At 44.0% G+C, this 20,516-nt stretch overlaps 2 protein-coding genes across 3 annotated transcripts in view; both read right to left on the reverse strand.

The window, feature by feature from the left end:
* Positions 1-20,516, reverse strand: part of LOC122935208 (zinc finger protein 397-like) — a 1,371,324-nt gene that overhangs the window by 987,107 nt on the left and 363,701 nt on the right. The window lies entirely within an intron of this gene.
* Positions 1-20,516, reverse strand: part of LOC122933855 (oocyte zinc finger protein XlCOF8.4-like) — a 36,017-nt gene that overhangs the window by 3,929 nt on the left and 11,572 nt on the right. The window contains exons 5-6 of one of the 2 annotated variants that reach the window (XM_044288936.1): positions 3,960-4,042; positions 3,703-3,823 (exon numbers count right to left, since the gene is read on the reverse strand). The exons of the other annotated variant lie outside the window; for it this stretch is intronic. Coding sequence (XP_044144871.1) covers positions 3,703-3,823; positions 3,960-4,042 — 204 coding nt within the window. The remainder of the gene's footprint in view (positions 1-3,702; positions 3,824-3,959; positions 4,043-20,516) is intronic. 2 annotated transcript variants of the gene reach the window in all.

Raw genomic sequence — 20,516 nt, forward strand, 5'->3', positions numbered from 1 at the left:
GACTTCTTTTTGCCAGGTATTGCACGTGCTACTCCCTGTGCTTATACAGAGTATTCTTGTGCTTCTGAGCTGGCTTGTTTACCCGATTACGCTTCCTGTTCTCTTTGCTTGCCACTGTGTTTGCCCTTGGACCAGTTAGTGACCATTCTGCTGCTCTTACATTTCTGTACTTTTTGTGTTTCTTGGTTGTTACTTGGCTTGCTCCCGACATTGCAACTGGATACTGTGGTTCTTATGTTTGACCACTCTGTTTCTGACCCCGGCTAGGACGACTATTCAATGTGTCTTCTACACCTGCCAGAATATATCCTAAGGGAAGTCTAGATGGACCATGTTCTCTCCTGCTGCCATCATGACCCACATTTCTTAGAATTCACTTCTGGCTTTTGCACCAAAACCTGTATGTGTGACTACAAGCATACAAATCTTTGTATTACACTTTAACATGTGTTAAGGACAAAGTCCTGGCCTGTCCTCTGCCAACACATTTGTCCCATCAAAACCAAACATGTGCTGCCCGATAATCCATGCCTGTGCCGATTACCCAATCTCCTCATGGGTGATCTGGTGCTGCCCAAGATGATTTCCTAGCTTCAATTAACCTTATGTCTTAGCCTTGAGGAAAGAATGGAAAGGGGGTATTTGATTGAAATGTTTAGGTATGCTAAAGGCATAAATAAGGTTCACCACAAGAATTGGGTATTGGTATTAGGACAACAGGGGGGCGAGACCAGAACCAACGTCAGAAAATATTTTCACACAGAAAAAGTAGTTGAGGCCATTAAGAAACTTCCATCAAATGTGGTTAGGAAATCTACAGTAACCTGCCTGAGATAAACACATCTATACTAATAGGAAATAATAAAAGGGTAGGTGAGATGGAGACCAAGGCAGAGTGTCCGCTCATTGAGGGAAGTCTATAGAAAGAGGGGAAGAGTGGTCAGCCAGAGAAGTTGGGAGAAGCTTGATCGTGGTTATTGTGAGCCACCTGGGATCCATTGCACAGCGCCTCCTATCCGCGGAACCTACCAGTGTAGAATCACAAACAATTGGGTTGACTGTGGGAGCTCCTCCGGGGGCTAGCTCATGCTTGATTCACAAAAGGAACATTTGCTAGCACCTACATCAAGTGTAACAATCAATGAAACATACTGTGCACACCTATTGTCTCCTCACTGCTCCCAGTGGTATCACCCACTATTTTTGTTGTGGCATACGTCCCTACTGGTGGTACCAGTACTTATCTACTCCTGCAGCGCTCTCTTCTAGTGGTGGGAATTCTGTGGGGTCACAGCATGACAACGTAATATCTTAGATCAGACCTATCGAGGGGCTGAAACGATGACTTGAACTCGACACCCAAAAAATCCTCAATGCAAATTTTTTGCATCGAGGATTTGTTTGTACCATTCCTTTGCCTTAATTTTTTATTTTCCATCAATGTAGTTGTATGGGTCTTTTTTTTGTAGAATGAGTTACACTCTACCTTTTGAGGTACATTTAGTTCATCGCTTGTATTATTTTTGAGGTGGAGGCAAAAATCATTTTTTTTAGGTCTTCCAACTTTTGCACAATAAAAACATGTCTGGGTGAAAATATTATTTTTTTGTTGTTGTTGTTGTTGTTGTTGTTTTTTAGCCCCATGAGGATTTGTTTCTTCATTGATTAATTATAGTTTTATTAGTATCATTTTGGGGTACATGTATTTTATTGACTCATTTTTTATGATTTTTTTAGATGATGTGAGGGTGATGGAAAAAAAAAATCCAGGCTTTTCTATTAAACTTTATTACACATAATTTAGATTTTTGTCCCCCTAGGGGAGATTATTTGTGGCCACTTAAAATTTTTTGGAAAATGTGTGACGCAATACATGAACTAGCACCTGACCGTGACATATATTTTAATTATTGAGTGTTAACCCCTTCCAGGCACAGCCAAATTTTTTATTTTTTATTTTTATCTCCATCTATCAAGAGACATAGGGGGTCATTTATTAAGACTGGCATTTTAGACGCCGTTCTTAATAAGGCCCTGCGCCGGCAGAGGATCCGCCGAAGTCATGTAGAGGTGACGGCCTCCGGCAGATCCATGCCAGCTCCCTTGCCTGCCCGTCCCCTTTCCCTGCCCACAACACGCCCATTTTTGTAAATTCTGGGCCAGAAATATGCCTAATATAGACATATTTCCCATAATTTTTCTAATGGTTTGTCGACATAACTGGATGAAGACTTTTGTTTTTTGTTTTTGCTGGACAAATTGTATTTTTAAGTGGCACCATTTAATATTCAATACAATATTGAAACACGTGTAAACAATGTGTGTGGTGTGGAATGGGGAAAAAGTTCAATTAAACTATTGTTACATAGGTTTTGTTTTTATGGTGTGTTAGAAATAACACATTTTACTACTTTTGCAAAATAAAAAACATTTTGATTTTTTTTGTGCGGGCTTGTAATTTTGCAGGGTGAGCTGTAGTTATTATTGGTACCGTTTGGGGGTGTATATGCATTTTTTATCACTTTTTATTCCAATTTGTTTAGGAGGTGAGGTGGCCAACAAAACAAACATCCTGGGAAGGGTGTTGACGGGCTCCACAGATGATTGCATTACTGATTACTGCACAGTAGAAAACACACAGTTTATGTTGTATATCGCCTTAATTGATCTATCAGTGGCAGTGAAGGGTTAACTGCCTGGTAACACTGAAAAGGCTGGGCAGAGGTCAGAATAGAGGCCACACTGCTGGAGTCCCCATGCAAGTTACATGTTACCAGAGGGAATAAATAGAAAAGCAGGGAGTACCACGTACTGTAGTCAGGCGTCTGATGCAGGAGAAAGAGTCCCACAGCCCTGGGATGCTGTTGATTCCTGCATGTGGTCAGCTAGGAGTGGATGTGAGTTGCACTTGCTATAAAGGTGCGTCACCTCAGGGCTTAGGTAGGGCAAAGAAACAGTTGAGAATCACAGAGACATTGACGTCAAGGCCTATAGAGAAGACCAGTCTGTGAATAAAATCTACCAACCTGCTGCCATCTTCATGGTTACTGCCTTGAGGAAGCTCTAGCCAGCTGGATGGACCACAAGCCAGGGGAGAGTAAGAGGCTGACCAACTGTGGGTTTAATGAGTTGACCTGATCTGGGGCAAAGACACACATTCTAAACATGGATCCTAGAATTTGTTACTTTGAATTTGAGACTGGAACCATATGCTAGTTGCTTTATGTGACACTGTAACCATTAAGTCTATTGCCTCTCGTAAGATTGTTCTAACCATTGAGCTTGTTGCACATATTCTTGTTCTACCTCTGTTCGACTCCAGTCCTTCTGGAGTGGGAAGCCATGCAAACCATTCAAGGGCCTAAAGATCCTTTCTGTAAAGTTCGACCCTCTGACGAAAGTACTAAAATGGCTGATCTGGAGGCCTTCACTAGGTCCCCAACTTCCATGACAACTGCTTGGCATCCTGAGATCGCATTGGGGGTGGTGGATCAAATGGGAGACATACAACTGCTTAAATGCTGTCAAGGCTGTGATTGAAATGATCTCCAACCCTGGCAGCTATTAGCAGATGTCAGCTGTAAAACACAGCCAGAACCCACTGCATATGGAGCAGACTGTGCTAGCCTCAATGCAGCTCTAAGATGGAGCCTCCCCTTAGAAAACCTCCCATATTCACTTCCTCCATTCATTACTCCATACCTGTGGTCACATGGACTGGAATGTCCTCGTCAACCCAACTGTTACACGGGGGATCGCCCATCATCCGCTCTTCTTCATCCTCCACTTTAATAATAGGCGCATCTTTCCCCTTATTTGTCATCTGTAACAATTCAGGACAATACAGCAGACAGGTGGGAAATCTAACAGATCCACATAAGAGACCCCCACAATCTATGACCCCTCTATGACTGCAGGACACCCCTATATAGATGTGTATAGGGCTCAGCTCCATCTACCTGATGGTTCTCTGGGAGCTGCTCCTCTTTTGAATACAGACAACGGGGACATCTCTCAGGGGAATTTCTCCTCTTGGATCCATCTGTGGAGACACAAGCACACAGTGACTGAATACGTGGCCTCCTGTAGATCTGTCTATAGACAAGACTCTTCTCTCAGCTCCTTCACTTCTAGGTTTAGTGATCGGGGTCTAAATAACAATGTTCTGCTCCTCAACAACTTTCTGCCAAACCCAAACTAATCCAATCACCTCACATAGAAATCCCAGGCCTGGAGCTGCTGTTCCATCCAGAGACTTGGTTTCACACGTTCCTTAGCTAAATCGACTTTCAGCAGATGGAAGAGACTCAGACATTGATGAATTTAGATGGGACATCTGGTGGAGATCTAAATACCTTATGAGGGAATTACAATAGAGGGAATCTAACATGAAGACCCCCATCTTATATCAGTCAGGTGACGTAAGGAGAACAACTACTCCAAGTCTCCTCTCCACCAAGGATGGGAAACCACTGAGGTGTTAGAGGAACACAAAGCCTGAGATTTCTTAAAAGGGAATATCATCTGAAAATCACCCATGTTTAAAGGTACACTTTCATAAGAAACTTGAATTATTTTTTTAACTCAATATTTATGAACAACGAATATTTTTTTGACTTATTATGTTGGCAGGGTACAAGAAAAAAGATGCAATTCCAAAATCATAACCACTGCCATATAGGCATGTAGGATTGAAACTTAGGAATGGCAGGCCAGACTAACAGTACCAGATTGGTCCACCAGAGAATCCATTGGTTGGAGCATTGTCACAGTCACCTGACTTTGCTTTGCATCACTGCTCTGCTTAGTAAGTTGACGCGCATGGCTGCCTCTCCACTCTCTGATCAGCTTGCCTTACAATAATGAGAGCAAAAGAATCAGGGAACGGGGATAGTCGGTCACAAGAGCTCACTAGTTGTTGCCTGGGACAAGAGAACTGCAATGGTCTTAAATTTAGGCCTACTGCTGGTTACTCGAAACTCAACCAATTAGTGCTAGGCTTGTTTTGACTCCTCAAGCGTTAACTGCAATCTGTGACCTGCACCCTGCCTTTACATCCCAGCCAGAGGTGCACCACCAACGAGAGGCGATTGCATCAGACGGCACCAGGACGGGACAAATGGGGGGCAGCGGCAGAACCATGGGCAATGAGAGCTTCCATTGTGGAAGTTCTCATCTCTGCATATGTAACTGCATTACCATTCTCACGGAGATAATACAGTTGAATGCTGCGGCAGGGCACAGAGGCCGACACAGGTGGCGCAATTACGTCATCATCATTGAGGTCCATAACCTGCACCGTTTAACGACAGTCGCACGGAGGTAAGTATTTGATTTATTATTTTTATTTGGCAGCATGCTGTTGGGCCACTACGGTGGGAGGGGGAGTCATTATTTTGTAACTGGAGGGAGCACTATGGGGACATTGGGGTAGCTAAAAAGGGGAATTTTTGTACTGTCACACATAAGGGGACATTTTTGGGACTGTCACACGTTATAAGGAAAGCCACTATAGGGACATTCATTCTACTCGGGGCACTAAAAGAGGGGATTTTTGTACTGGCACACATTTCTTGTACTGGCACACATTAGGGGGCTTTTTTTCTACTGGCACACATTATATGGAGAAATTATTATTCCTAGGGCACTGCGTGCCAATAATTATTGAAGGGGGAAACTATCTGTGTGGTCCTAGTATTTTCAGGGGGACTGTTTCTACAGTATAGTATTGGGGAGCACGGCGGGCACAGTATTGGATGTGGCAGGATGAGGTGTTCAGAAGGTGGGAGGATGATGGAAAAGTACAAAATTGTCTGCTTATCAGACTCTGCAGAGAGAAGAGATGGCTGAAAGAAGTCACCATGGCGGTCTGGTCTAAAAGGAGAAGATGAGGAAAGAGAACATCTACATCAGAGGAGACATCACTGGATGTAAGAGGTATGTGGCGCTGTATTACCCTGTATGTTTTGTAGTGCTGTATGTAATGTTTTCCAAGTTTTTAAAGTCTTTAAAGGGGTTGTCCGCTTATCTTCAGGGTAGATCATCAATATCAGATGCCCCCCACTGATCAGCTGTTTGAAGAGACCACAGCCCTCGTACGAGCGCTGCCTTCTCCTCACTGCAACGGCGAGCAGGTAAACAGTGAAGAGAAGGCAGTGCTTGTATGAGTGCTGTGGTCTCTTCAAACAATCGAGGATAGGTCATCAATATAAAATAGGGGGGAGGGGTTAGGAAGAGAATTTGACACGGGGGGGGGGTGCCATTTCAATTTTTGCCTCAGGCAGCAGAAGGGCTAGGTGCTTCTCTGATTCCAGCACAAGGCTCATGCTGTAGCATCAGGTCTCTGCCTTTTTTTCCCCTCCCAGTTTGAACATCACAAATCCCAGCCTGCTTGAAACCCTGCTGGAAAAAACCCGCCCTAAGACACAGCATCAATGATGATATCACGTCTACACCGCCCTCAGAGGCAAGGTCATTGATGATGTTGTGTCGACAGGGCAGAGCCTTGCCGTGTCTCAGATGCCAACGTGATGTCATCGAGACAGGGAACCAACAGAGAGGATAATGTCACGTAACTGTAATACAGCTTTGACAGGGCAGATGCCTGCCTGTAACTATACACATACAAGTGTTAATAGTCAGAAGAAACGGGCTTGTTCACTTCTGGGAGCAGCAGCAGTACAGTATGGATGCGGAAGGAATAAGCTGTGTAGAGGTAACAGTGTAGCAATAATAGAGACCGCAGTAGCAGCACAGCATAGAACAGACAAGGCAGTAGATGTGCTGCCGTGCAGGGCTAGTAGTAGTGGCAAGGCAGTAGATGTGCTGCCGTGCAGGGGTAGTAGTAGTGGCAAGGCAGTAGATGGGCTGCCGTGCAGGGGTAGTAGTAGTGGCAAGGCAGTAGATGGGCTGCCGTGCAGGGCTAGTAGTAGTGGCAAGGCAGTAGATGTGCTGCTTTGTAGGGGTAGTAGTAGTGGCAAGGCAGTAAATGTGTGGCTGTTTAGGTAATGGCAGTAGAGGGAGTAAAAGTTGCATTGGCAGCAGCCATACAGTATGGAACATGATGACAGGCAGAGAGCAGCACCAGTGCGATCAGGCTGACAATAAATAACCATCATCAGCAATGGCAGATTAATTCAATTCCAGCAAGAGCAAATTGGGCTAGTTCTGGAAACAGTACCAATCTGGCTATCCAGAAGTCCATGGGTTCAGGAAACGAGGTATGTGACAGAGAAAGGGCACATTCCAGGTAGGACTGAACCTGGTTGTTCAGGCGGTACATATCCGTTTACTGATTGGCACCAGCCTGGTGCGGCACATGAAATAACTGCTGGATTATTTTATCAAACTGAATTGGCTGCTTCTGGTGCTACTGTGGCTTCTGCTACTTGTTGTTGTAGAAACAATGGGAGGTCGGTCACTCAGAGGAGGGTGGAGAGGGGCCTCCTGGTCAGACAGGTGGATGGCAGGACTCTTCTAGCGGAAAGCTGTGTACACAGTGTACCCTGGTAAAACAGCAGTTTTGCCTACTTTCTGGCAACAGGAAAACATTCCCCCATTTTGATAACAAAGGTATAAAAGCATGGCTATCCAGTAATCATCAATTTGCTTGATGCTAATGATACGCCTGTCAGTACGTAAGCAAGCAAGCACACAGCTTGCCATGCTCAGCAACGTGCCCGAGGACCCAATTATTTCTGGCTCTGCTCTCCACAGCAGTGAATGGCCATTATGGCTGGTGTCATTATAGTCCTCATCAGCCTCAACCTCAACCACCTTCCCGACTGACTCCTCCTCCAGTGAAGGCTCCTCAACATCATCTTCCACATTCTCCTCCACAAGACTTTGTCCGTGTGGGTCTTTGACTGCTTCAGGGTGGCAAACAAATGTGGCATTCTTAGCTACATAAGAATGTCTGAAATGCATGGACACGCCCAGTTGCAGTTGGCAGGGAGATAGATATATCCCTTGAAGCACTTTAGCAAAAAATCAGCTTTGTGGCTTCTCTCACCCAGGTTCATCAATTCTAACAGCATGGCATACATGATAGGAGGAAGGAAGAGTGGAAGCGATCCTGTGTGTTTCTTCTGTTGGGAATGGGAAGATTTCTATTAAGGAGGACGTGGAGGAGGTGGATAAGTGCCTGTTGTAGGAACAAGACCGGCACAAACTTGAAGGTGTCAGTAGGACCAGGCCTTGTTGCTGTCACATCGCTGCCACGCAAAACATTGACCCAGTGGGCTGTAAGACATGTACTGTCTCTGCCCATAACAGCTGTTGCCAGTGGCATGCACTCATCTCCAGAGTGACAATTGCAAGGAGTGGCCCACGTTCTCCGCCCCATTAGATTACAAGGCAGGAATGGCTATTTTGGAGTAATAATGGCGACTAGGATCTTTTATTGAGGTTGAGCGCACACCATCAGTTTATTAAAAGCAGAATCTACTAAGTGGTATGGCAGCAACTGCAGTGCCAGTAACTAGGCCAGATGGGAGTTAAGCTTGCACACCATCAGATTGCTGGGTACATAGAGTTTTTGCCTGGCCACACATTTCGTAACCGATGCTGAAGATGGAGCTGTCATGGAAGGTGAGGGAAGGAAAGCAAACCAAACACAACTTAACAGGTAACAAAACACCAGGCTAGGCCCCACAGCTAAGGAACAGGGAAAGGTCCCCACCTGACAAACCCTTAGCCTTTCCCTGTCTGCTAACCACATGAGCAAATCCCAATGGTAGAAGTGTTCATGTACTGGAACCTAATACCTGCTGCAACTGAAACAAACCCTAGGCTAGGGAGCAGGCGATAAGACAACCGGTTCCTTGCGCGAGATGAAGGAACCAGTGTCTTCCTGAGGCCTAGCCAGAAAATACAACAAAAGGGAAGAAAAAGAGGACTTATCTCAAGACGGACTGGGAGCAGGAGATCCACCAAGCACCAGCAGAGAACTCCTGAAGAAAACGATAAACCGAAAGGGCTATAGTGAGAGGCTGAGATAAATAGCATCACTAACTAACAAATGTGCAGAACATGTTAGGAGGAGGGATCCTGCCCAACACCAAAACAAAGCAATCTGTCAGATAGGCTCACGTGCCGCAAGTCTGACAGATCTTCTCAGGTCACTCACAGGGCAGGGCATGACAGTACCCCCCTCTACGGGTGACCTCCGGGCACCCAGTTACAACTTTATCCGGGTGTGCCCTGTGAAAAGGCCTTCACAAGGCGGCTAGCATTCACATCCAAAGCCGATACCCACATCCTTTCCTCAGGACCGTATCCCCTCCAATGCACAAGATACTGAAGGGAGCCCCGAAGAACACGCCAGTTGAGTATTCTGGAGATCTGAAACTCCAAATTACCATCTATCAAAACAGGAGGCAAAGGAGATGGTTCAACAGGTTCAACATACTTCTTCAACAAGGATCTGTGAAACACATTATGGATCTTCCAGACCTGCGGAAGTTCCAGACGAAACGCAACCAGATTAACAATGGCCAAGATTTTGTAAGGACCAATAAATCTTGGGCCCAACTTCCAAGAGGGTACCTTCAACTTAATGTTCTTAGTGGACAACCACACCAAATCCCCCACACACAGGTCTGGACCAGTCATACGTCTCTTGTCAGCCATACATTTATATATTCCGCTCATTTTTCTAAAATTAAATTGAATCTTCCGCCAAATAGAAGACAACGAAGAAGAGAATTTCTCCTCTTCAGGTATACCAGAAGCTTCAGTCCCAGAAAAGGTACCAAACTGAGGGTGAAACCCATATGCGCCAAAAAATGGTGACTTATCAGTTGACTCCTGTCTACGGTTATTCAAGGCAAACTCAGCCAAGGACAAAAACGAGGACCACTCTTCCTGATTTTCAGCGACAAAACACCTCGAATAAGTCTCCAGGTTCTGGTTAGTGCGCTCAGTTTGTCCATTCGACTGAGGATGGAAAGCCGAAGAGAAAGACAACTGAATACCCAGACGAGTACAAAACGACTTCTAAAACTGGAAACAAATTGCCTCCCCCCATCAGACACCACATCAGAGGGAATGCCGTGTAATTTCACGATGTTATCAATAAACACCTGAGTTTTAGCATTGGGCAAACCTGATAATTGTACAAAGTGAGCCATTTTACTGAAGCGGTCTACCACCACCAAAATCAGTGATGAAGTCCATGGACAAATGCGTCCAAGGACGAGATGGAATGGACAAAGGAAGAAGAGATCCTAATGGCTGAGTGTGAGCCACCTTAGTGCGTGCACAGGTCTCACAAGCTGCTATATAGCTCCCAACACATTTACGCAAACCTAGCCACCAGAATCTCCGGGAAATAAGATCCACTGTGGATCTACCCCCAGGGTGTCCCGCAAGGACAGTATCATGATGTTCCTTGAACACCTTGTGTCACAGTTCTGAAAAAACAAACAACTTCCCTGGAGGACAGGAATCAGGTGCCTCACCTTGAGCCCCCAACACCTCCGCCTCCAGCTCAGGATAAAGAGCGGATACCACAACCCCATCAGCCAAAATAGGAGCGGAATCCTCCGAATCCCCCCCCCCCCCCCCCCGGAAAACTGTGTGACAAAGCATCTGCTTTGACGTTTTTGATCCCAGGACGATAAGTGACCACAAAATTAAATCTGGTAAAAAACAATGACCATCTGGCCTGCCTAGGGTTCAGACGCTTTGCTGATTGCAGGTAAGCCAGATTCTTATGGTCAGTAATTACCGTAATCGGATGGGTAGCTCCTTCTAGCCAATGAGGCCATTCCTCAAAGGCCAATTTGATGGCCAGCAACTCTCTATTCCCAACATCATAATTTATTTCAGCAGCAGAGAGTTTCTTCAAGAAAAAAGCACACGGGTGCCATTTGAAAGGAGAGGGGAGGGACCCTGCGACAAAACTGCTCTTACACCTACTTCTGACGCGTCAACCTCCACAATGAAGGGTTGAGACACATCGGGTTGTCAGAATGGGAGCGGAAGCAAAACATTCCTTTATGGTGGAAAAAGCCTGTAATGCCCAGTCATATCAGTAAAAGGTTTGACAACCGTGGAATAATTCAGGAGGAACTTTCTGTAATAATTAGTAAATTCCAAAAACTGCATCAGAGCTTTCTGATTCTCTGGCTGGTTCCATTCCAGTACTGCACAGACCTTTTAGGGTTCCATGTGAAAACCTGAGACAGAAAGTAAGTAACCCGGAGACTGCAGCTCCTGGACAGCAAACACACATTTCTCCAACTTAGCATACAATTTATTCTCCCGAAGGATTGATAATACTCGTCTTAAATGATCCTGATGAGTCTCCATATCGGGTGAGTAAATTAGTATGTCATCGAGGTAAATAACAACGAACCTCCCCACCAAATGATGAAAAATGTCATTGATAAAGTGCTGGAAGACTGCCGGGGCATTAGTCAAACCAAAGGGCATAACCAAGTTTTTGAAGTGACCCTCAGGGGTATTGAAGGCAGTCTTCCATTCATCCTCTTCCTTGATTCTGATCAGATTATAAGCCCCTCTTAAATCCAATTTAGAAAACACCTAATCTGATCAAATAGATCCGGAATCAAGGGAAGGGGATAAGGGTCACGGACAGTAACGAGATTCAGTTCCCGGAAATCTAAACACGGTCTAAGGGACCCGTCTTTTTTCTTTACAAAAAAGAAGCCCGCTGCCATAGGGGATTTAGATGGTCTAATATGACCTTTTATCAAACTCTCTGCAATATACTCTCGCATAGCTATTCTTTTGGGTTGGGAAAGATTATATAACCGAGATTTTGGCAATTTAGCTTTGGGAATAAGATTGATCGGACAATCATACTCTCGGTGGGGGGGCAACTCCTGATATCCACCCTCCGAGAATACGTCTGAAAAATCATGTAGAAATGGAGGTAACACCTTAGTGGATACCACGGAAATAAGATGCGCTGAGACAGTTGTCTATACAAAAATTACTCCAATTACTGATTTGTCTAGTTTGCCAACCAATGGAAGGGTTATATTTGATCAACCATGGTAAACCCAGAACCAGAGGAGCAGGCAAACCCTTCAGAACAAAACAAGAAATGGATTCAACATGAGAATCACCCACCCTCAAATGAATATCCTGCACAATATGAGTTAGACATTTTTGCGAGAGAGGAGCGGAATCTATAGCAAACACTGAAATCTCTTTGTTTAATGTGTTAGTTATAAAACCATAACTCTGAACAAATTGATAATCAATAAGATTAACCCCTGCGCCAATGTCAACAAATACTTCTAACTCAATATTTTCAGAGTCTAGCGCCACCATGGCAGGCAGGAGAAAACGGGTACTGCAGGTAGAATACAAATATACCTGTTCTGACTCCCCATTCACACTACAAAGAGTAAGGGAACTAATTTTCCCTTTGAAACAACCCCCCTTTTTTCATTACCACTTTGAGGCTTAATAAAAGGACACACATTAATGAAATGTCCTTCTTTACTACAGAAAAATCACAGTCTTTTCTGCACTCTAGAGTTCCTATAACCAGGTTAAGAAGAGACCTGACCTAACTGCATAGGCTCATGTTTCTGAGGGGAACCTTGCACCTCTCCCTGAGCCGTCTATCAATCCCTACAGCTAGGGACATGGCCGTCTCCAATGAATCAGGGTTTTCATGAAACGCAAGGGCGTCTTTTAGTTTCTCAGACAGCCCCTGACAGAACTGACTACGGAGTGCAGGATCATTCCACTCCGAGTAAGGGAAGGGACAAATAAAAAGGATTTTTCGGAATTGTTCAAAAATTTAAGATTTTAGAACACAGAGTGAAGTCATTAAGGGACGTTTTTTGGAGAAAGGTTATAGTAAGGAAGATTTAGATAGGTGTGAGAAAGAAATAGAGGAACAGGGGAGTCGAGCAGTAGATCCTGAAAAGCCCAGACACAGAATAGAGACCCTCAGTTCTCTTTTATCACCCAATTTAATGCACATGCCGGCATGATTAAGAATGTGATCAAGAAAAAGTGTCCTGAAGAACGATCCTGTGCTTGGACTGGAAATTCCGGAACAGCCACAGATGATTTTGAGGAAAGCCACTAATTTGCACACCAAATTAGTCCATAGTTTTGTTCATCAAAAACCTCAGAGAGCTGGAAACAAGTTTACCTGGTGTAGCTTTTGTTTACCTTGTAGGAATAGGACGAAAGACAATAGAAGGAGGCAGACACTTAGTGTGCATTCTAATCAGAAAGATTTAGATTGTAAGGTTAAAGGGTCTATGTCCTGCGATAGTATGGGGATTGTGTACATGTTGGAGTGCCCTTGTGGCCTCCAATATGTGGGTCGAACTCTAAGGAAACTTAAGGGGAGGATCCAAGAACATGTTAGGAATATTAAAAAGGGGCTGGAAACTTATAGTGTTTCTACGCACTTTAACCACCTCAGCTCCCCTAACTTAAACACCCTTAATGACCAGACCACTTTTTACAATTCTGCACTACACTAATTTCACGGTTTATTGCTCGGTCAGGCAACTTACCACCCAAATGAATTTTACCTCCTTTTCTTCTCACTAATAGAGCTTTCATTTGGTGGTATTTCATTGCTGCTGACATTTTTACTTTTTTTGTTATTAATCGAAATATAGCAAAACATTTTCACTTTCAGTTGTAAATTTTTTTAAAAAAAACGACATTTCTATATAAATTTTTCTCTAAATTTATTGTTCTACATGTCTTTGATAAAAAAAAAGGTTTGGTTAAAAAAAAGGTTTGGGTAAAAGTTATAGCGTTTACAAACTATGGTACAAAAATGTGAATTTCTGCTTTTTGAAGCAGCTCTGACTTTCTGAGCACCTGTCATGTTTCCTGAGGTTCTACAGTGCCCAGACAGTAGAAAACCCCCACAAATGACCCCATTTCGGAAAGTAGACACCCTAAGGTATTCGCTGATGGGCATAGTGAGTTCATAGAACTTTTTATTTTTTGTCACAAGTTAGCGGAAAATGATGATTTTTTTTTATTTATATTTTTTTCCTTACAAAGTCTCATTTTCCACTAACTTGTGACAAAAAATGAAAACTTCCATGAACTCACTATGCCCATCACAAAATACCTTGGGGTGTCTTCTTTCCAAAATGGGGTCACTTGTGGGGTAGTTATACTGCCCTGGCATTTTAGGGGCCCTACTGCGTGAGAAGTAGTTTGAAATCAAAATGTGTAAAAAATGCCCTGTGAACCCACCTAGGCTGCAAAAAAGTGTCACACATCTGGTATCGCCGTACTCAGGAGAAGTTGGGCAATGTGTTTTGGGGTGTCTTTTTACACATGCCCATGCTGGGTGAGATAAATATCTCTGTCAAATGACAACTTTGTATAAAAGAATGTGAAAGGTTGTCTTTTAGAGAGATATTTCTCTCACCCAGCATGGGTATATGTAAAAAGACACCCCAAACCACATTGCCCTACTTCTCCTGAGTACGGCAATACCACATGTGTGACACTTTTTTGCAACCTAGGTGCGCAAAGGGGCCAAAATTCCAAACAGCACATTTAGGATTTCACAGGACATTTTTTACACATTTTGATTTCAAACTACTTCTCACGCATTAGGGCCCCTAAAATGCCAGGGCAGTATAACTACCCCACAAGTGACCCCATTTTGGAAAGAAGACACCCCAAGGTATTTCGTGATGGGCATAGTGAGTTCATGGAAGTTTTTATTTTTTGTCACAAGTTAGTGGAATATGAGACTTTGCAAGAAAAAAAATAAAAAATCTTAATTTTCCGCTAACTTGTGACAAAAAATAAAAAATTCTAGGAACTCGCCATGCCCCTCACGGAATACCTTGGGGTGTCTTCTTTCCAAAATGGGGTCACTTGTGGGGTAGTTATACTGTCCTGGCATTTTAGGGGCCCTAATGCGTGAGAATTAGTTTGAAATTTATATGTGTTAAAAATACCCTGTGAAATCCTAAAGGTGCTCTTTGGAATGTGGGCCCCTTTGCCCACCTAGGCTGCAAAAAAGTGTCACACATCTGGTATCGCCGTACTCGGAAGAAGTAGGGCAATGTGTTTTGGGGTGTATTTTTACATATATCCATGCTGGTTGAGAGAAATATTTCTCTAAAAGTCAACTTTTCCCATTTTTTTTTATACAGAGTTGTCATTATAGAGAGATATTTCTCTCACCCAGCATGGGTATATGTAAAAAGACACCCCAAAACACATTGCCCAACTTCTACTGAGTACGGCGATACCACATGCGTGACACTTTTTTGCAGCCTAGATGCGCAAAGGGGCCCAAATTCCTTTTAGGAGGGCATTTTTAGACATTTGGATCCCAGACTTCTTCTCATGCTTTAGGGCCCCTAAAATGCCAGGGCAGTATAAATACCCCACATGTGACCCCATTTTGGAAAGAAGACACCCCAAGGTATTCAATGAGGGGCATGGCGAGTTCATAGAAGATTTTTTGGGCACAAGTTAGCGGAAAATGATTTTTTTTTTTTTTTCTCTTATAAAATAATTTTCCGCTAACTTGTGCCAAAAAAAAATTATTCTAGGAACTCGCCATGCCCCTCACGGAATACCTTGGGGTGTCTTCTTTCCAAAATGGGGTCACATGTGGGGTATTTATACTGCCCTGGCAGTTTAGGGGCCCTAAAGCGTGAGAAGAAGTCTGGAATATAAATGTCTACAAATTTTTACGCATTTGGATTCCGTGAGGGGTATGGTGAGTTCATGTGAGATTTTATTTTTTGACACAAGTTAGTGGAATATGAGACTTTGTAAGAAAAAACTAAAAAAATAAAAAATCTATTTCCGCTAACTTGTGCCAAAAAAATGTCTGAATGGAGCCTTACAGGTGGGTGATCAATGACAGGGGGTGATCAGGGAGTCTATATGGGGTGATCACCCCCCGTCATTGATCACCCCCCTGTAAGGCTCCATTCAGACGTCCGTATGTGTTTTGCGGCTCCGATCCATGGATCCGTGGATCCGTAAAACACATACGGACGTCTGAATGGAGCCTTACAGGGGGGTGATCAATGACAGGTGGGTGATCAGGGAGTCTATATGGGGTGATCAGGGGTTAATAAGTGACAGGGGGGGGTGTAGTGTAGTGTGGTGCTTGGTGCTACTTATTACAGAGCTGCCTGTGTCCTCTGGTGGTCGATCCAAGCAAAAGGGACCACCAGAGGACCAGGTAGCAGGTATATTAGATGCTGTTATCAAAACAGCGTCTAATATACCTGTTAGGGGTTAAAAAAAAATAAAAAATCGCATCTACAGCCTGCCAGCGAACGATCGCCGCTGGCAGGCTGTAGATCCACTCGCTTACCTGCAGTGCCTGTGTGCGCGCGTTCACAGGAAATCTCGCGTCTTGCGAGATGACGCGTAGATGCGTGACTCTGCCTGAGACAGCCGCCTCCGGAACGCGATCCTGCGTTAGGCGGTCCGGAGGCGGTTAAGATAGCGCAAAATAAGGATCCCGGGGGTTTGCAATTTGTAGGCGTCGAACTTGTCAAGCCGCATTGGCGAGGAGGAAATAATATCAAACATATCAACCAAAAAGAGGTTGAGTGGATTTACAGGTTGGACACACTACAATCGAGAGGTATGAATGTTGATTTTGACCTTAAACCATGCCTCGTATGAATTCAGGAGTTCGCTCTCTAGGACCTTCGAGAGTAGGATGAAAAGGAGGGTTGATTGGCTGGGAAGGGTCATGTGGTCTGTGATGTAACCAATGTTGTGAATGAAAGGGGGTGGGACCTGTGGGTTAGCGGTCTATGATTGGCTGTGATGTTTTATGGGAGTGGATTTATATATGAATGAAAAATCATTACAGAGTTTTTAGTACAACATTATGATCTTATATTATTCTCATGGCTTATGATGTAATGTGGAATAACTTGTTTTATGTATGTATTGGATTTATTTGTAATTTTTAATATATTTATTGTGGATTTGAGAGGTGGAGTATACGCCCTCCTGTGATTTAAATAGACCGCCCTGGAATGGGCGGATCAGATGCCCCTGACAAAGCTTTTCGGACCGAAACCCGGGTCGGGTGAATGCAATTGGAAATTATATACTGCTTGTATTCTAGTCACCTTTGTGAGTATAATAAATACTATTTATTCCGTTAATGTGATGGTGCTTCACTATTGTGGCTATCCTTTGGTCTCTGACAGAGGCGAATGAGTGGAGGCTCTGCTGCTTTCTGTGGCCTTATTTCTTCCCTATATCCACGGAGGAAGGAGTCTAAAGTGGCGATTTTCCTGCCTTCTGGAGCAGAGCCGTCCAACTTGAAAAGGATTTAGGTTCAAGGCTGACCTGGTTCGCACCCGAGGCGCCATACGCCAGAGATCTCTGACACAGTGCAACCGAATTGCGGAGGTCAGCAACCTCCAAAGACAATCCTTGCATGCCATCAACCAGAGAATCAACAGCATCTATTTTGCACAAAGCAATGAAAAAAAAATTATGGTATTGGCGGTTTATAATGTCACGGAAGGTGAGGGAAGGAAAGAAAACCAAACACAACTAACAGGTAACAAAACAGCAGGCTAGGCCCCCACAGCTAAAGAACAGGGAATGGTCACCACCTGACAAATCCTAAGCCTTTCCCTGACTGCTACCAACATGAACAAATCCCAATGGTAGAAGTGTTCATGCACTGGAACCTAAGCCCTGCTGCAACTGAAACAAACCCTCAGCTAGGGAGTACAACCGGTTCCTTGCACGAGATGAAGGAACCAGTGTCTTCCTGAGGGCTACAACAATAGGGAAGAAAAAGAGGACTTATCTCAAGAGGGACTGGGAGCAGGAGATCCACCAAGCACCAGCAGAAAACTCCTGAAGAAAACTATAAACCGCAAGGGCTATAGTGAGAGGCTGAGATAAATAGCATCACTAACTAACAAATGAGCAGAACCTGTGAGGAGGTGGGATCCTGTTCAACAACACAACAAAGCAATCTGTCAGATAGGCTCACGTGTCGCAAGTCTGACAGATCTTCTCAGGTCACTCACAGGGCAGGAGCAGACTCTGAATGGGAGAAGCAGAAACTGATGATGACAATAAAAAAAAACACTGTACTGGTTGTGGATACGGCCTGGCTGCCAAAAAGAAGGCCAGGAGAAGGAGGACAGTTTTGCTCTGATTGCTGACTATTTCTATTTTCCCACGGGATCTGGTGATGCTGCTTCATGTGCTGCAATAAAGCCGTAGTGCCTAGGTTTGGGTTTAAACGCCCACGGCTTATATTCACCGTATTCATCAGTGGTTTTGTCAGCCAGCACTGTAGAGAAAAACTGCCATACTTCTTTTTTTTTGGTGGTCAGCTCGGGAACTGGTGATGTCGCTGATGCTATGGGAGCAGGCACAAAATGTGCCAGACCTAACCCAAGCTTAGCTCCTTAGCTCTAGGTCTTTGGTGCAATGAGTGTCACCAATGCTCTTGTTGCACCCAAATGCCGCTCCTTTATGTGACCAGCCCCTCCCTCGCTGCTTTTGCTACTCCCCGGCCCTGTAAAATAAAGCAGGCAGGGAGAGGCTGGCCAGAAAAATGAGTGAAGCTTGGGTGCAAGAAGAGAAATGGTGATGCCCTTATTGCACCAAAAAGCCTAATTTGCATATTAGGAAAAAGTATCATAACTCTAGAATGGAGCCTCGGATCAACAAATCATTTTAATCAGGTGAATCACAGCTATGCATCTAATAAAGCAGTTGGATAGGGACATTGCTGGTGACAATCTACCTAACTAAATATATCCCTACACCATCCCTGCAGCTTATGGCTGGCTTGTGTCTGTAATTGGTGACAGTCAGAGACACGGCAGATGCATCCTCTCACGTCACTGGCTGAGCTCACAGTGGCGTCTTGCTTCACAGTTAGCATGAATTGGCTAAAAGATAAGGACCCTCCCCTGCGGAGCAGAAATAGTGTGGAATGAAACATAGAAACATAGAATGTGTCGGCAGATAAGAACCATTTGGCCCATCTAGTCTGCCCAATATACTAAATACTATGGATAGCCCTGGCCCTATCTTATATGAAGGATGGCTCTATGCCTATCCCATGCATGCTTAAACTCCTCCACTGTATTTGCAGCTACCACTTCTGCAGGAAGGCTATTCCATGCATCCACTACTCTCTCAGTAAAGTAATACTTCCTGATATTACTTTTAAACCTTTGTCCCTCTAATTTAAAACTATGTCCTCTTGTAGCAGTTTTTCTTCTTTTAAATCTTCTCTCCTCTTTTACCTTGTTGATTCCCTTTATGTATTTAGCAGTTTCTCTCATCTCCCCTCTGTCTCGTCTCTCTTCCAAGCTATACATGTTAAGGTCCTTTAATCTTTCCTGGTAAGTTTTATCCTGCAATCCATGTACTAGTTTAGTAGCTCTTCTCTGAACTCTCTCCAAAGTATCTATATCCTTCTGGAGATATGGCCTCCAGTACTGAGCACAATACTCCAGATGAGGTCTCACTAGTGCTCTGTAGAGCGGCATGAGCACCTCCCTCTTTCTACTGGTAATGCCTCTCCCTATACACCCAAGCATTCTGCTAGCATCTCCTGCTGCTCTATGACATGGTCTGCCTACCTTTAAGTCTTCTGAAATAATGATCCCTAAATCCCTTTCCTCAGATACTGAGGTTAGGACTGTATCACTGATTGTATATTCTGCTCTTGGGTTTTTACGCCCCAGGTGCATTATCTTGCACTTATCAACATTAAATTTTAGTTGCCAGATTTTTGACCATTCCTCTAGTTTTCCTAAGTCCTTTTCCATTTGGTGTATCCCTCCAGGAACATCAACCCTGTTACAAATCTTTGTGTCGTCAGCAAAAAGACCCACCTTACCATCGAGGCCTTCTGCAATTTCACTGATAAAGATATTAAACAATATGGGTCCCAGAACAGATCCCTGAAGTACCCCACTGGTAACAAGACCTTGGTCTAAATATACTCCATTGACTACAACCCTCTGTTGCCTGTCCCTCAGCCACTGCCTAATCCATTCAACAATATGGGAGTCCAAGCCCAATGACTGCACTTTATTGATAAGCCTTCTATGTGGGACAGTATCAAAAGCCTTACTAAAGTCTAGATAAGCGATGTCTACTGCACCTCCTCCATCTATTATTTTAGTCACCCAATCAAAAAAATCTATAAGATTAGTTTGACATGATCTCCCTGAAGTAAACCCATGCTGTTTTTCATCTTTCAATCCATGGGATTTTAGATGGTCCACAATCCATTGCATTGAGGCCTCTTATTCTGAGAATAAAAAAGAGGTTTCATAAACATCTAACCGACACCACACATGAGGTGCATGCTGACCCGGCGGGGCAGATTATTGAGGAGAAATTCTACTGCCAACTGAATGTCTATGCCCCCGGTGCTCCTAATCACTTAATCCTTCTCAACCTGCTTGACACACTTCACAAATGGCAACCATCCCATCTACTGATTGGAGGCGAGTCCAACGCATCATCTGATGCAACATTAGACAGGTCTACTCTCTTGT

This window comes from Bufo gargarizans, chromosome 4, assembly GCF_014858855.1.
Source record: "Bufo gargarizans isolate SCDJY-AF-19 chromosome 4, ASM1485885v1, whole genome shotgun sequence".
Taxonomy (NCBI): Eukaryota; Metazoa; Chordata; class Amphibia; order Anura; family Bufonidae; genus Bufo; species Bufo gargarizans.